Below are 25,460 nucleotides of genomic sequence, written 5' to 3' on the forward strand. Positions count from 1 at the left end.
GTTCAAACCGATTGCCATTAACTGCTTTTGATTTAAAATACTTCAGGTCTTTTGAACACAAGGACAAACAGTTTTTAGCAGTCTCTTCCCCTCAGTGGTTATATGAGAATTCTCCAAGCGGCAAAATGCTACATGCAATACTGAATAGTTGAGTATATTCCTGACTTATCATTCTGAAAGCACAGACCAGCCCCAGATCAAACATTAACCGCTTCAGATGAACAATGTTGGCACGATTTTATCCTTTTGATTAAAAGTTCCTTACATCAGATGTTTACATGAACTGTCAAGAACTGTCAAATGCCAGATAAGATAGCTACCCTGGCCTACGCAAACAGCGCTCACACGTATGTACACAACGTCAAACAAAACGGACAGCTACAACAACGAACAAACTACTTTATTTGTTTTTTGATAGATAAGAACATCCCATTGAAAATAAAGAACAGAACTCATCTCCTGCTACAACACTTTGAACGCTTGAGTCTCACGCTGTAGCAATTCCGGTACTGCAACATCACAGGAATCCCTGTGCGCAGAAAGCCTTGAACAAATATTTATACCCATGATAGTGCCATGTACAAAAATGTCATTCCATAAAGGCAAACCAGAAAACTTAAACATCTTTGTTTTTCTTATGCCAACTGCAACGTAAAAAATGAACGCTGTTTTCAGCCAGTTACTTCCGCTTAAATCGGATGAGATCTTTGTAGGCTAAGGACCTCTGAAACTCAACACACGATAAAGCAGAGAAGTAGTAAGGTAACAATGGTACACTGAACATGTAGGGCACGATGTCTTCCTCAGTATACAACTAACTTTCATATGGTTGCACAGACAATCAAGTCAGTATTTTCCTAACACAAAAAGAAAATATTATGTTTCTCCAATCAATGCTCTGACCTTTTCTCCCTATAAAGAGCATGCTTGTATTATTCATCTAAGCATGCAGGCACCACAAAAGATATGCAAAACAAATCAGTGTAGATAACCTTTAGTGTCAAATGTCTAATGATATAATATTAAAAACAATTCTTCAAGTCCAAATGACTTTCTAATTTAAAGTTGCATTGCAGTCACTTAAACTAGTACAATACTTGGACACTTGTGAGCCACAATGTTTATTATTTTGCAGAAGTATCTCTGCTGAAACCTGAGAAGTACCAGACCATTGGTAAAGCAAGGCATTTTCAGAACAAGAATCTGTAAAAAATACATTTATACTATATGCTTTCATATAAAAAAGCAGTAAGAAATATAATAAAACCTACAATTTTAGGACTACACCTCCCCTAGCAAATAGTTTTTATTACTTGCACTATTACATACAGTACATTCAGTTTCCTACACAGAAAGTATATTTTCTTGTCCCTGATGTATATTACAATCGGCAGTGACAACAAACTGCTTTATTATCACTACTCATTTTCGCAGCTTATACAAACAGCACCAATTTTACCCAGAAAAGGCTTATTGGTTTCATAGTAGCACTTCCTTATAGGAAATACAAGCCTAAAACATGGCAATCAAACCTATCTTTCCAGAAATTTATCAGAATATATGGCTCAGAGTTAAGGGATGAATAACCAAGAGTATTGCATAGTACAGGGATCTCACCTGCATGAATAAACCCACTCTTTGATTGTTTGTCACCTTCTGACTCCAAGAATGGCCAACAAATTAAAACAGGTGCTAATGAATATGAAAGTAGTACACGACTAAATTAACTGGTAAAAAAAAAACCAAGAAGAAACTGTACAGTTGTCTCTGGCACAGTGCAAAGTACATGTTAAAAAACTGAATACATATGTACAGTGTGTATGTATATTTTTACACATATATAGTATGTATTTCCCCAACACATACACGTGTCTATATAAAAAGCATGAACACATATATCCACACCAAACTTGGCAAAAAGATGGAATGTTTAAAATGTGGATGCGTCGTTCCAGTTAAATTAGTCCATCCCAGAAATGGCTGTTTATACAGCCAATATGCCCTTCCACGAAACAGAAATATTTATTGCCTGCACAAATTGACAATATACCCTACATTTGTCCTCATAACTTAGCAAAGGACCGATAATCACACTTTATAAAAGCTTATATTTGTATTAAGCCCTCTCCCTCCGTAGCCCTTCCGTCGCCACACTTCCATCCCTCCCATGACCAGTTCATATGGCTATTCCCTTTATGGAAATCTAGGAAGAATCATCTAGAATGATATATTAGAGTGTTACTCTGCTGGAAGACCAGACACGGTACTCTCTACAGAGAGGATACCTTCTATTTTAAATTTTTCTTGCAATATAAAAGCTTACAGCTGCCCCTGTAAAAATTATTAACACCTGGTGCTGGTTGCTTTATTATTTTCCTTTGGGATTCAGCTGTTTTGGTTCTGAACATGAACACACTGGCTGAAGTGTGTAATATAGAACACACTTTTCAGGTTTCAGAGAGCACGTTGACCTGTCCACCCCCAGTATGATCAACTGTCCTTCCCTGCAAACTTCCTGAAATAGTTCAGAAAATACTGGGACTTAATACAGATTCCCCCTCACACACACACACACCTTTTATCCTGAATGTCTTTTTTACATTTGGAGAGCACTTTCAAAGAATAAAGACAATTTATATCAGAAAAATAGTTTCAAATAAAGGTGATGGCTGTGAACCTGAGAGCTTAGTGTGATGCAAACACACGAGTTTGTGGTAATCCCACTGGCTAGAACTTCCCTTGTTTAAGTCTTTCAATGTGGTAGCACAACTTTAGTGCAGGCCCCAGCTTCAGTCCCATATATTTCATGATCATATCGCTCCTCAGTAACAGTAGTGCTTTCCCATCAATTTCCTGCAGAAGGAAGAGAATAAACACAACATACAACCACTTTAACAAGCTGCGTGGTAAGACTAGAAAGTACATTAAATTTGTTTATACTGGAGTAAAAATTTGTCAACTATATACAAAATAGTAATTTGATATTTACAGATGGCCAGCAAAATGTAATTAATTTCAGTATTTTTTAGTAGATGATTACAGTATTTAGGTTGCTAAAGAAAATTACAGTAAGTGAAAGAAACTGACTAAACAGCCCTCCAAATGAAGTACCAGCTGGGAGAAAAAAGTGATAGGTCAAGAGGGGGAAAAAAAAAAGAAAAAAAAGAAAAAGAAGCTGCAAAGGAAGGTCTGTGCAGTTAGAGATTAAATGATCCAAGCACTGAGGCCTTGCACTGAACCTTGAACACCACTGTGGGAGGATTCTGGCATGCGCATGCAAACAGTCACGTGGAGGAAGGGGTTACAGGCCATCTAAATCTGTGAAATAAGACAGATCTATGTTCAGGTTAATCCAGACAGCCTGTTAGGATCAAGACCAAGGACAACTCAGTCAGATTTCAACTGCCTGGTTGAGAACCTGCTGAAATGTGACAGTCCCAAGCTCTTAGTAGCATTACATGCTGTAAACAGACAATTAATTCAAAACACCATAAAAACACTCTGTCTTATTTCTTTTTAAAAACATAGACCTGACAAAACAAGTGACATATAGTATTGTTATATAACTAAGATTAAAACATATAACAGAAAGCTGCATTAAAAGTTGTTTTGAGTTCTCCTTCCAAGCCAGCTTACTCTGAGATTTAACTATTAGTAGGAGTTGGTGCAGAACAAGAGTGAAACACTACCAAAGAAAAAGCCAACCTATTTTTGGAGGGCCATGTATAACATGGAATAAGAAAGGAGCTCTTTTCTGAGCAACCTGCCATAGAAAAGCACAGTGAGAAGGAAGAGAGAAGACCAAAGTCAGCACAGAAACTGACAGTTTATCGCTCTAAATATTTATCTCCCTAAATACAACACCTAGTTGTGTCTCATGAAACCCTACAGATTATTTTTCTAAACAGAAGAATTCAACACGTCAATTGATTCTCCAAATTTTAGTATTAGTGACTGAGTGTAAAGCTAATGAGTCATAACAACATCTCCTCTTCAGGATAACCAGTCTCCAAAACAGACTGTCTTAGAGAGATGTTGTCTGTCTAGGTCAAATGCCCCACACTGTATGTGAGAATGCCGTCTTCTCTAGAGGTACCAGGGATGATATGGGTGCCACGGATGTTGGCCATTAGAACTTGGACATTCCTAGTATTGGCATTATTCTGTACAGGCTGGAAAGCAGTGGATATTTGCTTCAGTCTAAGAAGACTGGAACACAGGGAAGACAGACTGCAGGAAGAGCTTTAGGTGGAAAAAGTAATTTTCAGCCTCCCTCTAATATATGAGTCAAGTCTATTCTACCTTCAAGTGCAAACAGAGTGACAGATACGAAAGCTATATTTTAAGAAGTTAACACAACACACAATCTACTATAACAGAATGGATATGAATCATACATGTCTCCTGAAGAGTTCTGCATGTGGAGCTAGTGCCTGTGGATCAGCTTCTTTCACAAAACGCATTACTTCCTCTATTGACCAGGTGGAAGGATCCTTATTCAACATTCTTGAAGGTTCCCTTTTCAGTGAATTCAGATCTGGTCCAGTTGTGGAACTTGCAGCTTTTAGTATAAAAACACCGAGAAAAGTAGAAGTATCACTACTCTCTACAAGGACAACAATTCATTTTACATCAAGACACACTTAGCATTAACACACATCCTCGATTATGCATTCTTTGCGATATATTCAAATGAAAAATGTTTTATTTTCCTCCAAACAATACTGAACTGTTCCATCTGTCTTTAAATGCCTTATATAACTGCAGATATTTACAGCAGCGTAAACTTTAGCACTATGACATACTTAGAGGGCATTAGTTTGACTTGTACTTGGCTCCTTGGTCCCAAGATGCCATTAATTGTGGCAAAGGCAAATTAAGCTGTGCAGACAGAGAGAGGGTCGGGAAGAAACCTCATCCCTATATCTCAGCAACAGGGTAATAGTTGCTAAGATGCTCAGGAAGTGAGGTGCACATGACTAGCCCTCCTTGGTCTGGCCTGCTGCGGGGTCTATAATGGCAGTGAGAGTAAGGTGCTGCAGGCAAGACGCCTCCAGGCTGAACCTCAGTGTTAGTTCTAACAACAGGCTTCAGTTCTGCCTTTGCAGTCATATTAGCAAGCCTGACATGCTAACAGCACAATATTTAACTTCCATATACAACCTTTTCCATGGCAAAGAGCTTCTTTACTTATAACTTTCCAGCTCTTTACGTTAACAAACGCAGCTAGGCTTTGGAAAGTTGAGTTACCCAGCATACCTTCGATCCGCCTCTGTATTCGATTCCTACTAACTTCATAGTAACCACTGCTCCCAGCAGAGCTCAAGGACAGCCTGCGCAGGGCTGGGGCTGAATTTGAGGTAGTAGTCCCTGGCTGAAGGGAATTTCTGTAATATGCTGCACTCCCTGAAGCACGATACTCCGTGGAATTTCGACGGGTCGGGCTTGAAGGGTTGACAGAGCTGAGTGCGGAATCCATGGAGTCCTCAGAAAATCGGTGTTCTTTGGAAGTGCTGTTTTCTTCTATAGGTAAAGTTTCTGCTACACAAAAAGCAAGTATGGATATGTTTGAAGTGATGGGACATTGCACCTTTGTAATTTAACTTCTTGCTATGTTCTCTCAAAGATAGTGACAAGTTGTAAACCTGTTAACAAATCTCCTATGAAGCAATCACTGCTTCTGAATGCTGATCCCTTCTTCTCAAGCAATCACTGGGCTCTTACTGTATTTTTAAAACATTTTTTTCAGCAAAATATTAATATACTGACACATCGAGAAATCTTAGTCCAGCGTTTTCACAGAATCATAGAATGGTAGGGGTTGGAAGGGACCTTTAGAGATCATCTAGTTCAACCTCCCTGCAGAAGCAGGTTCACCTAGATCAGGTCACATAGGAACATGTTCAGGTGGGTCCTGAAGACCTCCAAGGAAGGAGACACCACAACCCCTCTGGGCAGCCTGTGCCAGGGCTACCTCACCTGAACAGTGAAATAGTTTTTTTCTTATGTTTAAATGAAACTTTTTGTTTTCCAGCTTCATTTTCATTACCTTTTTTTACACATATTCTCAAAAAGCTAACTGTTAAAAGGGTGTTCCGTTTATCTCGCAAGAAATTTTTAACATACATAAAACCTCTCAACTAACAATTGTTTCATTTGTTCTAAACAGCAGAGGGAGTCACTAACTTCGTAAAGAAGTGGATAGTTACCACCTCTAGATCCCATTATCTTCAGATACAGAGGCCATCATTAAAAAGTGAACAAGTAACAGGCAAAGCCACAGAAGTCTGTGAGCGCCAGGTCGGAACAATACCAACACATTTTGACCACAGCTCTATATTTACATATAGTTAGTTCTTTGCACAGGACAAGGACAAGGTCTATATGCACAGCATCTGGGAAGCTGAAGATATACATAAATTACTGAATCCAATGAGCAAATTGGAAAAAAAAAAAAAAACCCCAAAGAGATCTCAGGAAGGGAGTACAGCAACATTCCCCTTCTTAGTTCTTATCACTTAGCAGCCAATTTATACTAAAAAAATAGAAACAACAGCCACCTAGAAACAGTATTGACAGGCTCTAAAAAGTCTCCTAAGCCAGATCAGCAGAGCTCAGCAGGTCCCCTTCCTTGTGCCATGAGACAGGAGCCAGGTTTGCTTGATTACTGAAAATTCCACTCTCAGTCAACCGAATTCAAATCTGATTGGGAGAAACACGCTATGCTATTGGGATGAAGGGGATGGGCAGGGAGGAGCATTTCAGAACACTGCTCCATTCTCTAAAAGTCTTACATATTCTTCTCTCTTTCAATCTGGCCAATATTTAACGCAAATAAGAATCTGGAAGCATGATCCTTATGAACCAAATGTAACTTTGGCAGGAGAGGTAGGAGCTGGAAAATATAGTTAACAGGTTCACAGAAGTGTAAATCCCACACTACCATCTTGAAAATTACTCTAGCGAAGTTATAAAACATATGCCACTGAAGCAGCGTATTCTTTGGGATAAGAACTGGTATGTTCTGTGAAACGAGTTCCTGAAATAAGCTTTTTACTACTCTTCTGGTATGACAATATTCAAGAACTTCTTGGGAGAATATGCAATTAAAAATAAAGGAAGAGTATTTTCCTAAAAAACCCAATGGGTTTCTCAAGTAAGTTTTCAACTTGCTTCATGAAGTCTTCAGTTCTCTGCTGAAACCTGTTTAAAAGTGGTTTAAAAGAACTGTTAAGCATATTTTGGTCTTTAGACAGGGTAATCCTGAAAAAGAACAAAGATACTTGGAGACCCAGCTTCCTACTTAGTGAGTTTTGGTAAGGCAAGATCTGCAAGATGATGTATGGATGTTGTGGAATAAAACAATTCTTCAAGACAATTCTTCAAAACAATTCTTCAAGACCTGCCTGGACAAGTTCCTATGCGACCTGATCTAGGTGAACCTGCTTCTGCAGAGGAATTGGACTAGATGATCTCTAAAGGTCCCTTCCAACCCTACCATTCTATGATTCTATGAAGACAGCTCCAACTCACAAAAGCTCTTTTCTTTCACACATACAACTCTCAAATCAACGAATGAAAAACCTTCTAGTTCATTAGATTTGAGTCACAAAAGCAAAGAAACAGTTACTGAGGTTTTCAAAGAAAACAAACAGACAAGAAAACGAACTTCCTTACATTCATCACCTTGAAACAGTTGCAGCAACTTATCAAAATGAAAAGTGAAAGACACCATTCTACAGAATTTTTGAGAGACTTTAAGGGATGTAGTCAGTGACACATACTAAGGGAAAATTAGAAACCAATAAGAGATATCTCAGTAGGAGACCAGAAGGCAGGGATGATACTTTAACTATAATTACAGCAAAAGCTATATGAAAGAGCCTAAGGTTTAACTGAGGGAACCTGTAGATGCAGATTTCAGAAGTGTTCAAAAGTAGGATGAAACAATGGAGACAACAGTCACCAGCAGCAAGTTTCAACTGAAATCTTTAAGCATGCACCACCTAACTCCATGTAATGTCTAAGAAAAAAAAAAACAATTTTTGTAGTTACAATAAACAAGCATAGCTCCCAAATATAAGGTTCTGAATAAATGATGATGTAATCCTTGTCAAGATTTCTGACTACATAAAGATTTTTTAAAATTACTGTATTGCAAAAGAATTTAATTGTATTTATTCCAGTTATTTCCCAGAATTCTCTCTGATGTTATATAGGTTAAACAAAAGCAAACACGGCTGGGAAATAATCAGCTGTGCTTTTTTACCTCAAGATGCCAGCATTATAATTTATCTTATTTTTATTAGAAAACACTATTTCACTGTGAGGGTGAGGGAGCCCTGACACAGGCTGCCCAGAGGGGCTGTGGAGTCTCCTTCCTTGGAGGTCTTCAAGACCCACCTGGACATGTTTCTATGCGACCTGATCTAGGTAGACCTGCTTCTGCAGGGAGGCTGGACTAGATGATCTCTAAAGGTCCCTTCCAACCCTACCATTCTATGATTCTATGAATTCACAGGCACAAGGTGGAAAAGCTGGTGTATCTGCTAGGATCGTCATCTTTTAGAGAAGGTGTTTCTGTTCAGCAACTATAGTTATAGTGTCCAGTTCACTTTCCATCCCTCTAGCTTCCCTACAAACAAAATGCTGCTACAGTCTCACTGAAAATGTGTCAACTGGTATGACAGCAGATTCAAACGCAGCATCTAGTGCAGAGAGTTTTGCTGTCCATGGAACAAGAAATGACACGCTTCTCCTACCTCAATATTTTGAGTAGTTGTGAGTAACAGTGGTGTTGGAAAGAGACAGAAGGTTCCACTGCAGAATGCCTGATCTCTGAGTAGATTATTAAGAGGCCAATAAAAGGCCTTATGTTTCCAATGTAAGGATGACGGAGTGGCTAAACACCGACAGCCTTAGCAAGAATCGGACGTTTTGTTTTCTTGAAGCTCCTCTGGGAATTAGAAGCCAGTTGTTCTGCCTCATACATAACCGGACTGATGTAATCATCCACAGTAGTAAGAACACTCTGTTTCCACAGGGAGGGAGACTGAGTTGATCTCCACCCCACCCCCCTTTATCTTTGCTAACTTTAAGAAACTGTTAGTGAACAGGAAAGACAGCAAAATCTGCAAAACATATCACTGAGCACATCAGAAGGAAAATGAGCTGTTTGAAAGACCCTTTCCCACAATTATTCCCTTTTGCCTTCAAATGATATTTCAAAACAACTATTTCAAGACAACTATGTCTCAATGGAACCAGAACTTTTTGGAGGCAGATCTTTCTTGCTAACCAACCCATGACTGACCGCTATAAAATTACCTCCAGATTTCCAGAGAGGGCATTGCCCTAATGGGAAACATACAACACTAGAGAACACTTTGCCTCTTGAAAGGCTTTGAGTACAAATTCAAACCTCTGAAACCATGGCAAAACACTCATTTTAATTATTTTTTATCCAAGTGATTGCATTTTATAAATGAACTACTGATCTTAGAATATATTTTAAGGAGTACACTGACTTCATCTGTAAAATAAATCCATTAGCAAGCAAGGATTAAAAAGCAGTATATGCATGTATGTTTACTTTGAGGAAGATTTCTTACAAGATAATGCAGACCTACTGAAATATTTGTTTTTCTCCAACCAAAACAACTTGAGTATAATTAAGTGCTCTTAACTTATTAAGTTACCTACTAAAAATACGTAGCTTAATTCTACAAATACATTGTGCACCTAAACCAGTACTTCCTTTGCAAAGACAAAGAAATCAATAATCAATGCAGAACTGTAATTCCTGCATCTGCTATATACAAAGCAGTGAATATGCTACATACATACAAAATAATAGACTGTACAATTTTAAATAAGTATGATTTTGAACACTTTCATTTTACATCCTTTTCTGATTTAACTGTAGCCCTTTGTGTGTGTTAGCATCAGAGGGGGCAGAAGGATCTCTCTGTAGATTAAAAAGTCAAAGTGACCTCAGGACCTCCAAAAAGAAGAAAAAGAAATATTATGAAGGAAATAACTAATCCCTGACATATTAAAAAACAACCAAAAAAAAGTCTTTGGAAATAACTGTGCAAATATCTTGAAGCAAGACAAAGTATATTAAGTCAGACAGGACGAGACAACATCAACAAGTTCCCATGGCTTAATCCACAAGGTAGCAAATGTGGAGTAAAATCCTCACATTTTCCTAAGTCTCTCTCACTGAGGTTTAAATCCATATTTCAGCATACATATATATATATATGCTTTACTTCATATCTGAAGACTTGATATGTGCCCAGCTACTGCAGCTGAGCTGCAGCACCAGAAAAGGTGCTCTTAATCAGTGAGCTAAATCAATCTAACAGCCAGTTGCTCCTCTGTCCCCCGCTGCATTGTATTCAACCTTTCCCTGTGCTCATATGAGTCCACGATGAGTCAATCCAGAGAGGCAAACTGCAAACTACTCTCCACTTTGCCAAAATGTTTTCTGTGCTTTTGCTCACTGGTTCAGCTCAGCATCCAGCCAGGGGAGTGTGCGACCTACTGCAGGGACAAGGAGGCAAAGAAAGCAGGAGCAGCATACCTTTCAGTGGTAGCTAGCCATAAATGCAGTTGAGTCATATCATCATGCTACACCCTTACTCACTTAATGGCCTCAGCCTAGAGTTACTAGGAGTTACTGCCAATTTATCTCTTGATCCATTTTGAGGAAGTCAGTTCTCTGCTAAATAGTCATGTACGAACCAGGAGGCTTCATCTGTCACATATATGCCTGAGCTCCTTCACAAAAAAAAGCTGGCAGGTTTAGGAGAAGGACTGCTGGAATTTGCAGTAGATCTTCCCTAAGTGCAAAATCTGTGCCAGTGATCAATAATTAACGTACTTTCACCCTGACCTGTCAAAGGCTAGAGACAAACCAGACACATACGTTGAACTCGATCCTTTCTGACTGGAGATACTGAAACCATAAATAATCCTCATATATAATCCCAACATAATGTAATTACCTTCAGATGGATGTGCATCATTTCTGGGAAGCTTAGGGGAAAGAGGGACAGTATACGGTGGAGAGTCCTGAGAGTACCGTTTAGCACTCCTGTTTTCAGATATTTCTTCTTTTGCTGTGAAGAGGAAAGTCACCAGCTATTATTGTAGTGTAAAGCTGTTCATGGGGATAGTCCAGGGATAAAATTAAAGACATATACATCAGCTGTTCACCAGGTGGTTACTGTTCAGTTCCTTGTGGCACACAGACTCGGTCATTTTGATACAACCTTTCAAAGCTGAAGTACAGCTTAGTTTCGACTATCATCACCAAAATTACCTTGACCTCATCTACTTCTCTGAAAAGAGCAAGCCATTTAATTTACCCCTCACTCTATGCTCCTGGTGCTCCAGACAAAGATACTGGCCTCACATAAAATATCACAAGCAACCATCTGCAAAACCCACCTTTTCTACAAAAAGACTGGACCGTACACAGTGGAACACAGAAATGCTGGAGCCACTAAGATGAATAAAAAGGGAAGAAGAGACCTTTTAATAGTGTGGAAAGAGCGAGACTGAATTCCCTTTAGCAAGCCCATTTCTCATAAGGCAGTAAGTATCTTTTTATAAGTTTATTTTATGATGCAAACATAAATGTAACAAATGAAATGTGAAGATTTGAGCTTGTCATTTTAAAGCAGTATCACAGTGGTACAATACATATGTTTCCTGACTTGGCTACAAGAAGGCAGTTTGCTGAACAAAATGATTTCTGCACATGTGGTATGAGCTATCCCATGCTGTCAAAGCATTACCACACTGGAACCAATTCACCAAGAACTGAAGCGTATTCATTTCAATCAATTCACGTCATAGAAAGACGGACGGAAAGGTTAAATTTCATAAAGCCACCACACTTCCCAAAAGTATCAGCGTTTGCAAATAACAGTTGTCTAACAGTACCTGGTTTGTTCCTGTCATACTCAGCAGGACTATGTGCACATCCCATGTAAGGGCTGAAAGGCTGGCTACTGAAGAGATTATCACACTGCAGGCTGTGACAGAGCTTCTCCAAGAAGCGCAGGACAAACGATGCGCTGTTTACAGAAGGAAGATTGATGGCGTGCTTTTCCCCATCAAAGGAAGCTGTGAATAAAAAGATGATGTCAAACACCCCCCCCCAAGCATCAGGAAGTATAGTAAAACACCATAACTTAAAGGAGAAGATGTACAGATTTTATTTAAACCACACAAGATGTGAGAAGCAAACAAGAATTCTGGTAATTTAACAAATTTTCATTCAAAGGACTAATGTTACCTTCCATTGGATCCATGCCAGTTTAGATTTGCTCTATGGGAACTTATTTTAATAAGAGGTTTTGGGATTCACACCAGCATTAACAAAACTTGCAACTATTCCTTCATCATCCAAACCTTATGTCTGACTTCTGTTCTTTGCTTATAAAACAGCAAGCTCTCCACCACCTATTTGCATGAGGTAACACAGGAAAGACCCTTTATGGTATTTGTTTTTAAAAAAAAAAAAAATCAAACAAGGAAGCAAACTACTTGATTTTTTTTTTCCTCTTTCCTCAGTTTCTAACCAAACTGAGCATACTTGTGGTAATGTGCTGGCATCCATTACTACTGAAATTCTGACTACAGAAACCGTTTTGCCATTTGCTATTTTATCACTAGAGAAATCTATCCTGCTGTCAACACTACAGTGGTCAAGCTCCCATTTATTTCAACAGGAGCTAGGTGGCAAAGATACCACAACAGCCACAAATGGATCTGGTGTCTTTTAAATTGAGTGATTACAAAGAGCCTGGACATGTGCCTACATCTTTTACTTGTTGACCTTCTTTGCTCCACAAACAAGAGTGTTGCAGCTGACACAATTTTTTTCTTTTGTGAAAATCTGTAAGAGTTTGAAAAGACTCAGTGCTACCAATGTACTGATAAATAATTACCATTACATTAGCTGAGATGTTTAGTTCTGAATAAAACACATTCTGACAAAGCAGGAACAAACTTGTAACATAAGCTTAGGGCTAGAAAGAAGCGGCATAAACACCAGGTTTATGCATCAATCTGTCTTCTTGGTTTTCAGCCTGTCATACAGCTTTCTGTTGTTAACATAAGTTTCCAAATGATAAGTAGAGCTTTAAAGGATCATATTTTGTTGGTAGCAAATGCATTTAAAATAAACCAAGCCAGAAATTACAAGAAAGCCTTTATTCACACATCTGAATTAAGGAACATTTCCATATTGTGTTACAAGAGAGACAGATAATATACACAAAACCAAAGAAAACGCCCAAGCTTAGCATATTTTAGGCTTCCTTAGGAAATGAGTAGTGTCAATTACTTACACTGCTGATGTAAGGAAGCTTCTGATTAGAGTTAATGCAAGCTAACCAGCTAGCATCAACAACATGCTACCTCTCTCACCTGCTTTCATGGCAGACTGACCCAATGCAAGTGCTTAAAGTTTAGAGTCGGTGCTACAGGGACAAATCTCAGACCAACACGTTTCCATGGCCCATTCAGTTTTTCCAGGCTCCAACGTTCAAATGAAAGGTTAATGACTCCCAGTCCCACATGTGGCTCAGACATAAGGTCCTCTACCTCCTGTTTGGGAAAGAGGTCTCCAAAGGAAAATTTTTGCTGGGAACTCAACCAGTTCTGGAGAGCAAATGGGCTGTGAGACCTAGCACAGCCTGATCTGACAAATTTACTGCAGGGTGGTAGTCAGCTACAGCAAAACTTTAAAATGCTTTATAATAGCGTTATGGATCTTCCTACACGACCTTGGGGAAAATCACTTACTACTCTCCACACCTTAATTTCTCATTTTAAAAAGCAGCATTGAAAAGAACAATATTATCTTAGAGTTGTCAGGAGGTTAAAGCAAGAAAGAGCTGAGACAATGTGACCGCCCTAGCAAGACACACTGTGAGAAAAATCCACAAATAAAGATTCAGTGCAAACATAGCTCTCTTGTACTCTAAACACCTGAGGGCAAACATATGAACTCCAACCAAGGATGTGGGATCCAGATCCATGGGTTCAACTGTCTGCCCTGCTTGGGGACAACGTAAGCCTCTTACTTCACAGATAAATGCTAGGGGAAAAAAAATAAAGAGGAGTATTTCGGAAGTGCAGTAATCTCAACCTTTAATGACAAATAAATAGGAGCTGGAGCTTGTGTGTGCAATCTCAGCCCCTGGGATGAAGAGTCAATATCAAGTTCCAGTCAAGAGAAAGGTTGACAGACAAACTATCAGAAAAATGTGTTTGTCTGCTAGTGAAGAAACTCACACAAGAGTTTGACTTTAGTTCTGTGCTTGAGAAGATGTACCTGAGGCTCAGCCTATTTCATCCCACCAAACACCATAGTCTCTGCACTACAAGGGGAAAAAAGGGGCTGACACCACCACCACCACCACCCTTAGTGGGGCTTGCTAATCAATCCTTTAATTTCCTTTCAGTTATATTTGCCTGAATTGAAACCTTATGCATCAAGCAAGAACAAAACAGTTTGTTCTTTTGTTTGAGTAAGAAAAGATGGAAAAACTCTAAATTCAAGTCTATTGAAAACAATTATTTTCTTTGGCAGCTGAACCAAAAGAACCCACTAATTATTCACATGTATTCCAGTAAGATCATTTTATTCACATCCTCATTAGCATACAGTTTCCCCCATGTCAGGTATAATGCTTGTCATGAAAGTGTCAGTCCACAAAGCATTTATATTTCTTTTCATTTATATTTTCTACTGCAACAGATTTTCTTTTCCTCGCCACTCTAAAAAAAACCTGAACAAACCACACTCCAAAATTACTTTCAAATAAAAACTCTACAAGAAAACATTGTCACAATTTCGTACTGTAATTCCTCATTCTATTTTGCTGTAGCTTTCCTCTTCTTCCTTACTGTTCACACGTGCAGCTGGTTATAATGTGCTACATGAGCCAAAGTCACGTTTTGTGCTTCTCAAAATACATCACAAATTTTTGATAAAACAACATGGAGTGTTTTCAGCAATATGTCTGACAAGCTGACAAAAACACCAGAAACCCACGGAGGTCTTGTGGTTTACTATCACCTGGACCAACACTCTGCTTCAGGAGAAGCCCACATCGCCAAGTTCCTCAAACCCAAAGCTACAGAGCTGGTTTCTCTGAGTCCAGGTGTTAGCGTGAAGATGGCTGAAGAATAGTAATTCCTTTTTGTTCAGAATTTTTGAATGTAAACAAACCACAACTACATCAAGATTCTGAAACTCTTGTCTCCCCTGTGAAATAATTATTTTCGACTAGTCACAGCACAGATATACAGCTGGCGTACAATTCAGTCCTTTATGATTAACAACCCCAGACTACTGGCAGTGCACATCTCTGTGCATTTTTTTTAAGAAAAATTACTTGTCTGAATTAGATACAGCAAGGTATTAATAATGCAATAAAATTTCATGCATCTTGCAAAAACAAACCAATATGTGTTTCAAATCCACAAGAATACAATACCGTTAAACCTCTACTACATAGCAGAGAAACAGCATCCATTTTGTGCAGAAACTCATGGGAACACATAAGCAAGGCTTACTCTAGTTTTGCTATATGCAGGTCGGGGTGCTGCTTTTTAAATATTGTTAGACAGCAACATCTTTATGAGGATTTAATTGAACCTGTATTCCACTAATCATCTTTCACGTCTGGTGTTAATGTAAGGAGCTTAAAGCAATGCAAAGTCTTTTTATCACCAGTGATGGAATTATGAATTGAAATGCTAACTGCTATAAAGAATATTATCTAGCCTAGAAGGGAAAAAAATGTCAAGCAGTAGCTATTCAATTTGAGATATAGAGATAATTTATCTGTAGAATTGCCATTAATATGTAGCAGAAATAAACTTATTCCATAATAGGGGACATAGGTGAGTGAACACTGACCTAAGATACTGCTGTATTTCTGAGGAGCAGGGGAAGGGAAGAAGCATCAACTTTAGCATATGGAATCACTTGCCTGGAAGCTAAACATACTAGTTTGAAACTTTTCACCCACTTTGTTAAGGTATTAAGAGCATAAACACTAAGTATGGATTAGATTATGCAAATAACTTGGATTAAAAAAAAACTGGTATTTCACTTGTACTTAGTTTACTTGACAAATGCTTGGCTACAGATGCTAAATGAGGTGCACAAGAACAAGAATCTAACAGCACTGTATAAATGTAATTTAACACTGTTACTGGTAAATGCTAGTTTAAAGAACTGTTTCAATCACCTTGGACCCAGAGTTGAGAAAAAACAGACACCATCAATACTCTCTTAGTAAAGAAGTTCACAAGTGTATGCTCTTGACTGTGCTTAAATCACACGAACTCAGTGCAGCTACTTCAGATCTTCTGCCCTACCTCAAGTTCACAACCAAGTGGAGAAACAGAAGAAACAAAGCACGTTCACATACCAGTTATCATTTGCCCTCCGTGATGGCCAGATTTCAGAAATCCAAAGACTGTTTTGGACTGATAGGCACAATCCACGCAAGCCTGAACAGCCTGCTGAAGTACCACATTGACAGGACCTGGTCCAAAGTGATCAGGAAGCTGCTGAACCTTCTTCTTATCCAGGTGAGGCCCAGAATTTCCATGCTTGTTGACGTAAACACACACTGAAAAAAGAACAAGCCATATTTACTGGTGAGGAACTACGACATATTTTCAAGTCAGATCTGCAAACTGCCTTTCTCTGGTTTTAATCTTGAGGAAAATGTGTACCGGCCAACTCATACTGAAAATACATATGTACTTGTGGAGCATGCAAAATGTGCTCTTCTCCGTCTTTTATCAAGATTCTCCTGCACGAGTCCTAAATCTGCTTCTTTCTGGTCTCTTAAGCCCGTAAAGTAACAAGGCTGTCACAATTTTTACCTTTTATTTTAACTAATCTCCGTTCATACGCTAGTTCCAATAAAACAAGAATTTCTAGCAGGTGCTCTAAACTATAAAGACATAACTCAAAATAGTTGGCCATACCAAGTCACTGCCCTAATTTTTCTCCTATCAGAGAAGCCACAACAAAGACAATCCTTCTGAAGTACCCATATAGCATTGAGTGCATGTGTAATGGTCCTGTGTACATGTAGAATGGCCACTGAAGATCAGTACCTTTTGAAGCCCCAAACAACCCATGTATGGTTTCCACACTGCAACTTTGCTTTCTTTGCTAAATAAAATAAACATACTTCCCTAGAAACAGCGTAAAGTGGTTTAAAGCTCAGCACAAAACAATCAGGTAGGACTTCTGAAATTATTTTTAGAGAGACTACATAAAGCTGTCTTTCAAAAGGAACAGTAAGGCAGAAAAACATGGGCAAAAGCCATGAATTTTCTTCCTATGATGCTACGATTGTTTGTGGCCTTGGCCATCACATGCGGTGAGGCCGCACCTCGAATACCGTGTCCAGTTTTGGGCCCCTCTCTACAAGGACATGGAGGTGCTGGAGAAGATCCAGAGGTGGGTTACCAAGTCACTACAGGATTTGGAGCACGTCTCACACGAGGAATAGCTGGGGGATTTGTGGCTGTTTAGTCTGGAGAAAAGAAGGCTCAAGGGAGCCCTTATCACTCTCTACAACTACCTGAAAGGAAGTTGTAGTGAGGCGGGGGTTAGTCTGTTCTTGCTAGTGACAAGCAATAGAACAAGAGGAAATGGCCTCAAGTTGTGCCAAGGGACATTCAGGCTGGATATGAGGAGGAATTTCTTTACTGAAAGGATTGTCAGGTGTTGGAATAGGCTGCCCAGGGAGGTGATGGAGTAGTCTCTGGAGGTGTTTAAGAGATGGGAGGATGTTGCACTTGGGGAAATGGTCTTAAAAGTGTCTTCCAGCTGACATGATTCTATGATTCTATGACCAGGAACACGCTCAAGACATTATTATAGCTTAACGAAAAAACAAGCCTCTATGGTGATTAAGCAGATAGTCTAAACCTTCTGTTATACAAAAGGCTGCCATATTTTTCTGAACTGTAGTACTATTTGGACTTAGTTAAAACCCTGGATTTTTAAAAATGAAATATTTCTAGAAGTATTTTATTGCTCTCATGTCTCCATGAATATGTGCTCACTCTCCAATGTCTGCAGACTGGAGCAAACCTATTTGTACAAATAATCAAAGATACAAATCAGCAAAAACAGTTTTCATGGCATCTTCTGTCTCAGCTCAACAATTGCCTCCTGAAAGGTTTATTTTCTTTTCTTAGGAAAAACATACATATTTTACCCTCATCCACATCTGACATTCAGAGTGAGAAGAGCCTGACAACTTCTACTGTAAAAACAGTTTTTTAAACCTAAAAAAATACCCCAAACAAAATTATCATAATTTATGGAGTTTTTAGAAAGTCCTGAAATTTCAGTTGACAACATACAAACTGTTTCACTACCGGACTATAAGTTCCTCAGTGAGTTTGTTCATTAACTAGCTTATTTCTCTTTTGCCAACCCTTTTCAAGATACATTTCATTACATTTCAAAAAGAAGCAAACATAAAAGGAAGAAGGAATGTACTTCCTCTGATCGCCTTCACTTAGTTTAAACAGTCTGAGCTGTTTCTTTTAATGTAAAGCTATGCAGAGATAAAATCTCCATTGTGTGACACTACAGCCTGCATGATATCAGAGTGTCATATGGGGTTTTAGCTACATCTATTCCTATTTCAGACATTAAGAAGTGGGACACACATGAAAGAGCTGTAGTTTCCCTCTTCAGACAGAAACAAACTAGAAAATCTTTCAAAAGATCCTATGCTCCAGCACTTCTTATTATAATGCAGGCATCAAAATACTAGTTCTGCAAAACAACAGTGACATCTACAAAGACATTTCAAATATAAAGTACCTGGATAATGATTTACAGTAATAATCATTATTCTGCATACATTTTCCATAAAATAACACAATTAGTTTGCTTTAAATGGAAGCCATTTCACACAAAAAATATCATAATCTTTTTTTCTCTGTCTTTTACCTGTGGACATAACTGCTGCAGTTGCACCAGACAAACTAATTCCATCCTTAAGTATCTGCGTAGTGCCACTGTCTCCCTCAGAAGAATGAGGAGGAAGAGGAGATGCAGGAGTCGCTTCTTCCAGCAAGATGTTTTTCTGTTTAGAGAAAAAAAAGCCAAGCCAAAACATTTAATGTTTTTTGAGAAGTGTGCAAAACCTTTCTGCTACCAGTCACTCTCTTACTGAATGTGTGTGGCTTATTATTACAAGAGTACTACACACGGCAGACAGATAAAGTCCAGGAAATTAAGTCCAGAAACTGTCAGTTTGCATTTACAGTTACTTGAGTAAGGCAGTAGAAGACAAATGACTTGAAAAGGAACCTCTATCTAAAAAGTGGGGAAAGAATGAGCTTTATATACTAATTCATGACCCTTAAATCTTAGGAAGGACAGAAGAAATATTTTGGATTATTTTCCTGTCCATACCATTCCAGTCATCTGGGTTTATCAAAACTCAAATCACTCAGTTGGGCTGTATATATATTTTCATGTAAAACTTGGGTCACATTTAGGTGTCAGCTTTACAGTGCAACTAGATTTTCTCTCAGCTAGTTTAAGAGGGACCAAAATTTTCAAGTAATCACTTTCAAGAATCAGTCCTTTACACAAGTTACCAAACAGTTATAATCCAGTCATGTGGGTTGCCAAAGCCTTTATCCTTCCCAAATCAAACTTATTTGCAGCTTATTTTTTGACAGACAATCAGAGTTCATGGCACAAAGATTTAAAAATTGGTCAGTGTGCATTATGTTCCACCTGAGAAAAGGGGAATTTTGTTGTAATTTCCTTTGGATTGGGAAGGCATGTCTAATGTGCATTGACAGTCTATGAAAATAAATGGAAATAAAAGAAACACTGAATTGGAGAAAAGCTCTTCATCTCTCTCTTCACCATTTATTCTTGCATGGGAATAGATCATGTCCTTACTCTCTTACCTGTTCAAAAAATTAGGAATATACAAGATAACCCAAGGTCTTGACACTGCTGAAGGCAGCAGAGATTTGGCTACTCATGTGGTAAGAACTTACTGCTAAAATTAATCTATACTGATGTGAAAATTCAGTCAAGTTGCTAAGGGAGGCTAAGCCCTCTTCCTTTTAGGAGCGTTCATCCTTTACAGTATTTTTTCCAAATAATATATTAAAAAGAGCACAGAAAGCAATTGAAATATACACTTTCCCAAGTGCAGCAGTGCTTAACTTCTCCACAACATCTATAAAGAATAAAATAACTTTCTTCTGAAATACAGAGGACTTTAAAGAAAATTTCTATACCCCTTGCAGTTCAGAGAAGATAGGTTTGTCTGGAGAAACTACTTGATGATAGTGCACTAGGTAGAATTGCCTTGAACATAAGGAATAGACTGCCAAAGCTTGACATGGTATTGTGAAGGAGATGAGGTGGCTCAGGTCAGACACTGAACCAAGCAGTGATGTATTACTTGTCAGGAATTGCCTATGTATCTTAACATGGGGTGTCAGAAAGGTCGCTCTTCATCCTCAATACAGAGAACAAAAATGCACTTGGGAAGTTTGAGCGTTTGATCTGAAGTCTGACATTCCTGAAGGCCCCCCTGGAGTAGGGACTCTTTGGAAGGGTAGTTGTCTGTTAACATGCTGCAAAATACACATGGTTGAATGGAAAGAGGAGGAAATGGAAGAAGTGTAGCTATGAAAACAAAATATAAACACTTAAACTGTAAGACAGAGGAACTCTGCCACGCTCTACACTAACACATAAGCATGGTGAGGCTAGATGGCCATTTCCTACCTTCTCCATCACAAGGAGGAAAGAGTAAGTGCTTTGGAAATACAGCATGGTTCAGCTGAGGTTCTCATGTTGCAATTCCAAACTGATGAGCAGCAAACTGTGATCAGGCCACCTTCCCAGCAGGGCTCAGCACATTCGCTTGGTCAGGGTGTCACTTGCTGGCCCCTGCTAGCTGGGAGGGCACGTCAGCTCTGTTTGTCTGCAGATAGCACTGCTCACAGGCTGGCACCACAGGCTCTACCCTGACACTTAAAATCTCTCTTCTTGTGGGGTCGAATCTGGGCCTGTAAGCCACTCTCAGATCAAGGCACTTCCTCAAGGAATTCTTTGTATTGTTATGCAAAGTGCTCTTTTAAAAATAATGAGATAAATATAAAGAGATTTCTTCTTCATTATGACAGAGTAAAGGCATACTGTGTAAACTGGAGGAGACAAAGGAAAAACAAATCCTGACATGCATCTTATATGGACGGAAAAGCTTAGAAAACTTTTAAATAAAGGGAAAAGATGACAAAATAGTTGAACATTCCTAGCTGTATAATGACAGTTAATACCTGCACAATGATAAACATTGCAGCAGAGCAAACTTAAAAGCCTAACTCTACAGAGTATGAGGCATAGACCAACTTCCCTAAACACACAGGTTCTGAAGTGCCACAGAGCCAGCTCACATGTGAAGCACAATTACTTAGCTTGAAATCTTGAGAGTTTTTTGGCATTGGTCTTGGCAAAAAACAAACAAACAAAAAAATGAAGAAAGAAAAAAAGCACCTTCAAATCTCTAGCTACGTATTGCTTGCATTATATTTGCCTATGTATTGTATACAGGTATACAGGCTGTATGGTACTCCACGTAAGATACGCTCTGTCTGTGCACAACTCCCATCAAGCCATTTCCTCTCTTTACGTTTATGCTAACAGGTCTAATAATCCAAAGAAGAGCTTGTACCTATGTATAACATCTTGGCAATCAACCCACATATCAAAGCAATTAACAACCTCCTATGGATTCTCAAAAGGAAAAGATGACTGCAGTAAGCCTCCCAAGTTAGATATATCAAACTTAGATTCTGCAAAACCTTTTAGTTGCATGGCCCCACAGGGGAAATCAGGAGTGTGTAGAAGTGCCTCAAGTTCACTGCCCCAAGACAGGGTTAGCAGTAACACCCATTCTCCAAGCAAATCCCCCAAGTATCTCACACAGACTAGGTGCCCAGTGCAGTGCTCCAAGAAAACACCCAGGGTTTGGAGCCCAGAAGCCTCCTCAAAGGGTGAGATGCCTCCAGCTATTCTTTCAAAGGATACACAAACCCTTTCAATTTCTTTTTCTTGAGACAAAGAAGACAAAACTCTTACATGAAAATGTGCATCCTGACATACTTGAGTACATCCTTAAGATACAAAAGTCTTTTGTTCAAATCCCCCCAGACTTATGGAGAACATCCCATTCACTAGCTAAGTCTGGATGGAAACATCTTTCTCCTCTTTAATCTGTGTGTCTGTGCACTTTTACATGGAAACCAAGATAAAAGTTGGAGACCACTTGCATCAGTGGCCTACCAGTCTCAATGCCCAGCTGGAAGGGGCAGGCAGCAGAGGAGACAGCGCTCAGATTTTAATTTCTGGTCCCCAGACTAATTTCTTACCTTGCAGTCATCATTTCAACAAAGTCCCTGCTTCCAGTTTTGTGGTAGAGCCTTCTGGGTATGTTCTAATAATGTTCCTTTACTAGTACTTTACACTGATCAGTGCTTCCACTGAAAGAAGTCCCACCTGTGCTGTTACTACCACACATCACTCACAACAGATCCTATAGCCCACAGTGATCCAAGACTAGGGGAGAAAAATCCCAAAATTTCAAATGCTTGAAGCTTGGAGGCAGGGATGGGATGGGCCCAAACAGAATAAACAATGCCCTCCAGTCCACCGTTGGTGCTAATGCAAAGGAGGAAGGAGCACAAGGACAGACATTGTCTGGGGAAAGGCATTGCAGTATTGCTCCTCCTCCTTGACAGCCTGCAGTAGGTAAACGAGAATCTGAAAATAGACTGTACCTTCACGGCAACTTAAATTGCCCTAAATCTGCCCAGTTGTGACCTTACCCCTTCCTTGCGGCAGCAACAGCATTTGTGATGTTTTGGGCTGGTGCAAAGAAAGAAGAGGGATGGATGCCGAGTTAATTGTCTACAAGTTTAGTACCCTGAACCAGCCCGCTCTGCGATTGTTAACCCACCAGTGTTGGTTTTGTGTGTGTGAGGGAAGGGGGAAGGTTATCATAGTTCCTATTTGTACCTAACCAAACAGATCCAGAATTGCTGAAGCTGAAGGCAGCTGCCCACATACCAGATTTGACTCAGCTTGGCAGCCAGAAAGGCATCACATCTTTCAGGCTTGGGCAGAAGTGGACCCACACCTGGAGAAATGTATTGCCTAGAAAGAAGCTTTCTGCTTCGTTGCTGGCGTCTCCAGGATTAAGGGGTGTCTAAGAGATTCACTTGGCAAATCCAGATGTATGCTTAAGGTGCCTAAATTCTGCAACAAAGCCCTCACTGTTGCTAATCCTTTATTTGTGAACACAAAATAAAAACAACCAAAAAACCCCACAAAAAGAATATTATGCAAATTACATATATGGTTCTGTAACAAAATAATTTAGCCTAAAGGCTTCCCTGACTCTTGTAATTTTACTGGAAATAGCTACTCCAGAATAGTATTTTTCAACACGAGTAATCTTGTTCTAGAATAAAATTACCCACAGAAGCTTACATTAAAATATTCCAGAACAGCTATTCTTTTTCCTTGTTACAACTGCTGAAAATGGTGAAGCCCTGATGGCTGAAGACAAGACAGAAAATTAAAAAATAATAGTAAAAAGAGAAAAAAAAATCTCACTACAAAATTTTGCAACAGAAAGTAAAGTAGTAGATAAAGACTAACCTTTTTTCCAGGTTTTAAACTTTTTTTCCTTGTTTTAAGATTTTCAGTATGAGAGGTGCTTTTTGTCAGGGGAATATTTTTAGGAGACCTGCCCTTCTTGGGAACTGGAGACTGTCCAGGGGGTTTGCCCCGACCTGGTTTCCTGCCCCGTTGCGCTGGTACCGGAGCAGATTTCTGTGGAGACTGCATTGAACGTCGGGTCACTTTGGAAGGGGAAGATTGGATTTTTGCACTGCTCTTTGTAATGGAAACTGAGGAAAAACAAAAACAAAAGGGAAGGGGGGGAAAACCTCAACATGAATGATGGAAAGCAACTTTTCTAACACAGACTTAAAAAAAGAAAAAAAAAAGAAATGTAGTGCACAATTTACATCGTAAAATAGATAGACTCGGATATTTTGAACTTAAGTGGTTGGCATGAAAATATATAACTTCATTAAAGCCAGAGAGAACTCTTTATACCCAGTCTTTTAGAGGAACTTTCCTAAGAGAAAAACATTAACAGGAAAACATTTAAAATAATTAATCCACTCACCTTACAAAGGTTTCCCATAATTTAATTACTGTAATATATATATATAAAGTGCCGTTCATCAAGAAGGCCTTGAAAATTCTTCACAAATTATACAACTCATAATACATCCACCCTCCTCTAAGAGTTTCCATCATTACATATCAACTACTTCTACGGAGCTAAAAACCAATTTCAAGCAGCAAAGAAAGTCATCCCACTGAAGAGGAGGAACTGATGATATGCAAAGTATCAGTAATGTGCATTTGTCTGAGATGCCAGTTCAGAACGTTAAGTTCACACAACTATGCCCAGATTTTTCTACACGGAGCCATCCAGACTTTACATTTTATTTGGAAGAAGAACTTACAAAAACCAAAGTACCATTTTAATTCATTCTTAACAAGGAAGTGGTTCTCTGTTGAATCTCCCATCCCAATACAAAACTGATCCAATATGTATATGACATGACTGTTTTATAACTTGGTGTGAAGCTGCAAGATGGAATTGCATTTCATCAAACAGAACTTCCTAGTTAGCAATCTTGTCCATCCACTCACTCTTTTCTGAAGTAACAATGATGATTTTTACAATTCCCTTCTCACTAGACAGGTCAAAACACCAGAAGGATGACAAACAAAACCTACAGATAATGGCATATCCTTGATGAAAAGATGCACCACGTCATGCTAAAGCAGCGCCTGTGGCCAACAAAAAGCAATTACTAAGTCCAAAAGTCCAACAAATAATCCATTTTGTTGGCCTGATTCTGGCAGGCAGACAGATGCATAAGTTTCAGAAGTGAGTAGAAGATGAAAATGGGAAAATGCCATCAAACCGCTCTTGTTGCAAATAGTCTGGGAAAAGAACACACAACATATCTGAAAGCATTTGTAGCCTTTACACTAAAATTAGATGGCTTTCCAGTGTCACACTACCCCTTACCACAGCTTTTTGCATCTCTGATGATGAAACTCTCACGATACATTCTAACTGTGACACAACTTTGAACTATTGCAAATTAGGGTTCAAGCAGGCTTTGACTGTGTCTATGACCAGTGCTGGATCCAAAGCGCTACTGCAGACTGGAAGTGGAGCACAGGAGGTTGTTGTTAGTTAATTTCCTGGATTTTTGTCAATTTGGAATAAGTCTTCTCCTAAAAATATTAGTAT

The 25,460-nt window shown here is 39.0% G+C and overlaps 1 protein-coding gene across 3 annotated transcripts in view; it reads right to left on the reverse strand.

Annotated features, from left to right (window-relative positions):
• Nucleotides 1-1,693: 1,693 nt before the first annotated feature.
• The window catches only part of SCML2 (Scm polycomb group protein like 2), a 69,921-nt gene continuing 46,154 nt past the window's right edge, over nt 1,694-25,460 (reverse strand). For 2 of the 3 annotated variants that reach the window (XM_061988568.1, XM_061988570.1), the window contains 8 exons: nt 23,777-24,027; nt 19,028-19,163; nt 16,467-16,670; nt 11,956-12,138; nt 11,013-11,126; nt 5,260-5,541; nt 4,398-4,561; nt 1,694-2,853 (listed from right to left, as the gene is read on the reverse strand). In XM_061988568.1, coding sequence (XP_061844552.1) covers nt 2,728-2,853; nt 4,398-4,561; nt 5,260-5,541; nt 11,013-11,126; nt 11,956-12,138; nt 16,467-16,670; nt 19,028-19,163; nt 23,777-24,027 — 1,460 coding nt within the window. In that variant the 3' untranslated portion in view covers nt 1,694-2,727. The remainder of the gene's footprint in view (nt 2,854-4,397; nt 4,562-5,259; nt 5,542-11,012; nt 11,127-11,955; nt 12,139-16,466; nt 16,671-19,027; nt 19,164-23,776; nt 24,028-25,460) is intronic. The other variant, XM_061988569.1, reaches the window with a different exon arrangement.

This window comes from Colius striatus, chromosome 1, assembly GCF_028858725.1.
Source record: "Colius striatus isolate bColStr4 chromosome 1, bColStr4.1.hap1, whole genome shotgun sequence".
Taxonomy (NCBI): Eukaryota; Metazoa; Chordata; class Aves; order Coliiformes; family Coliidae; genus Colius; species Colius striatus.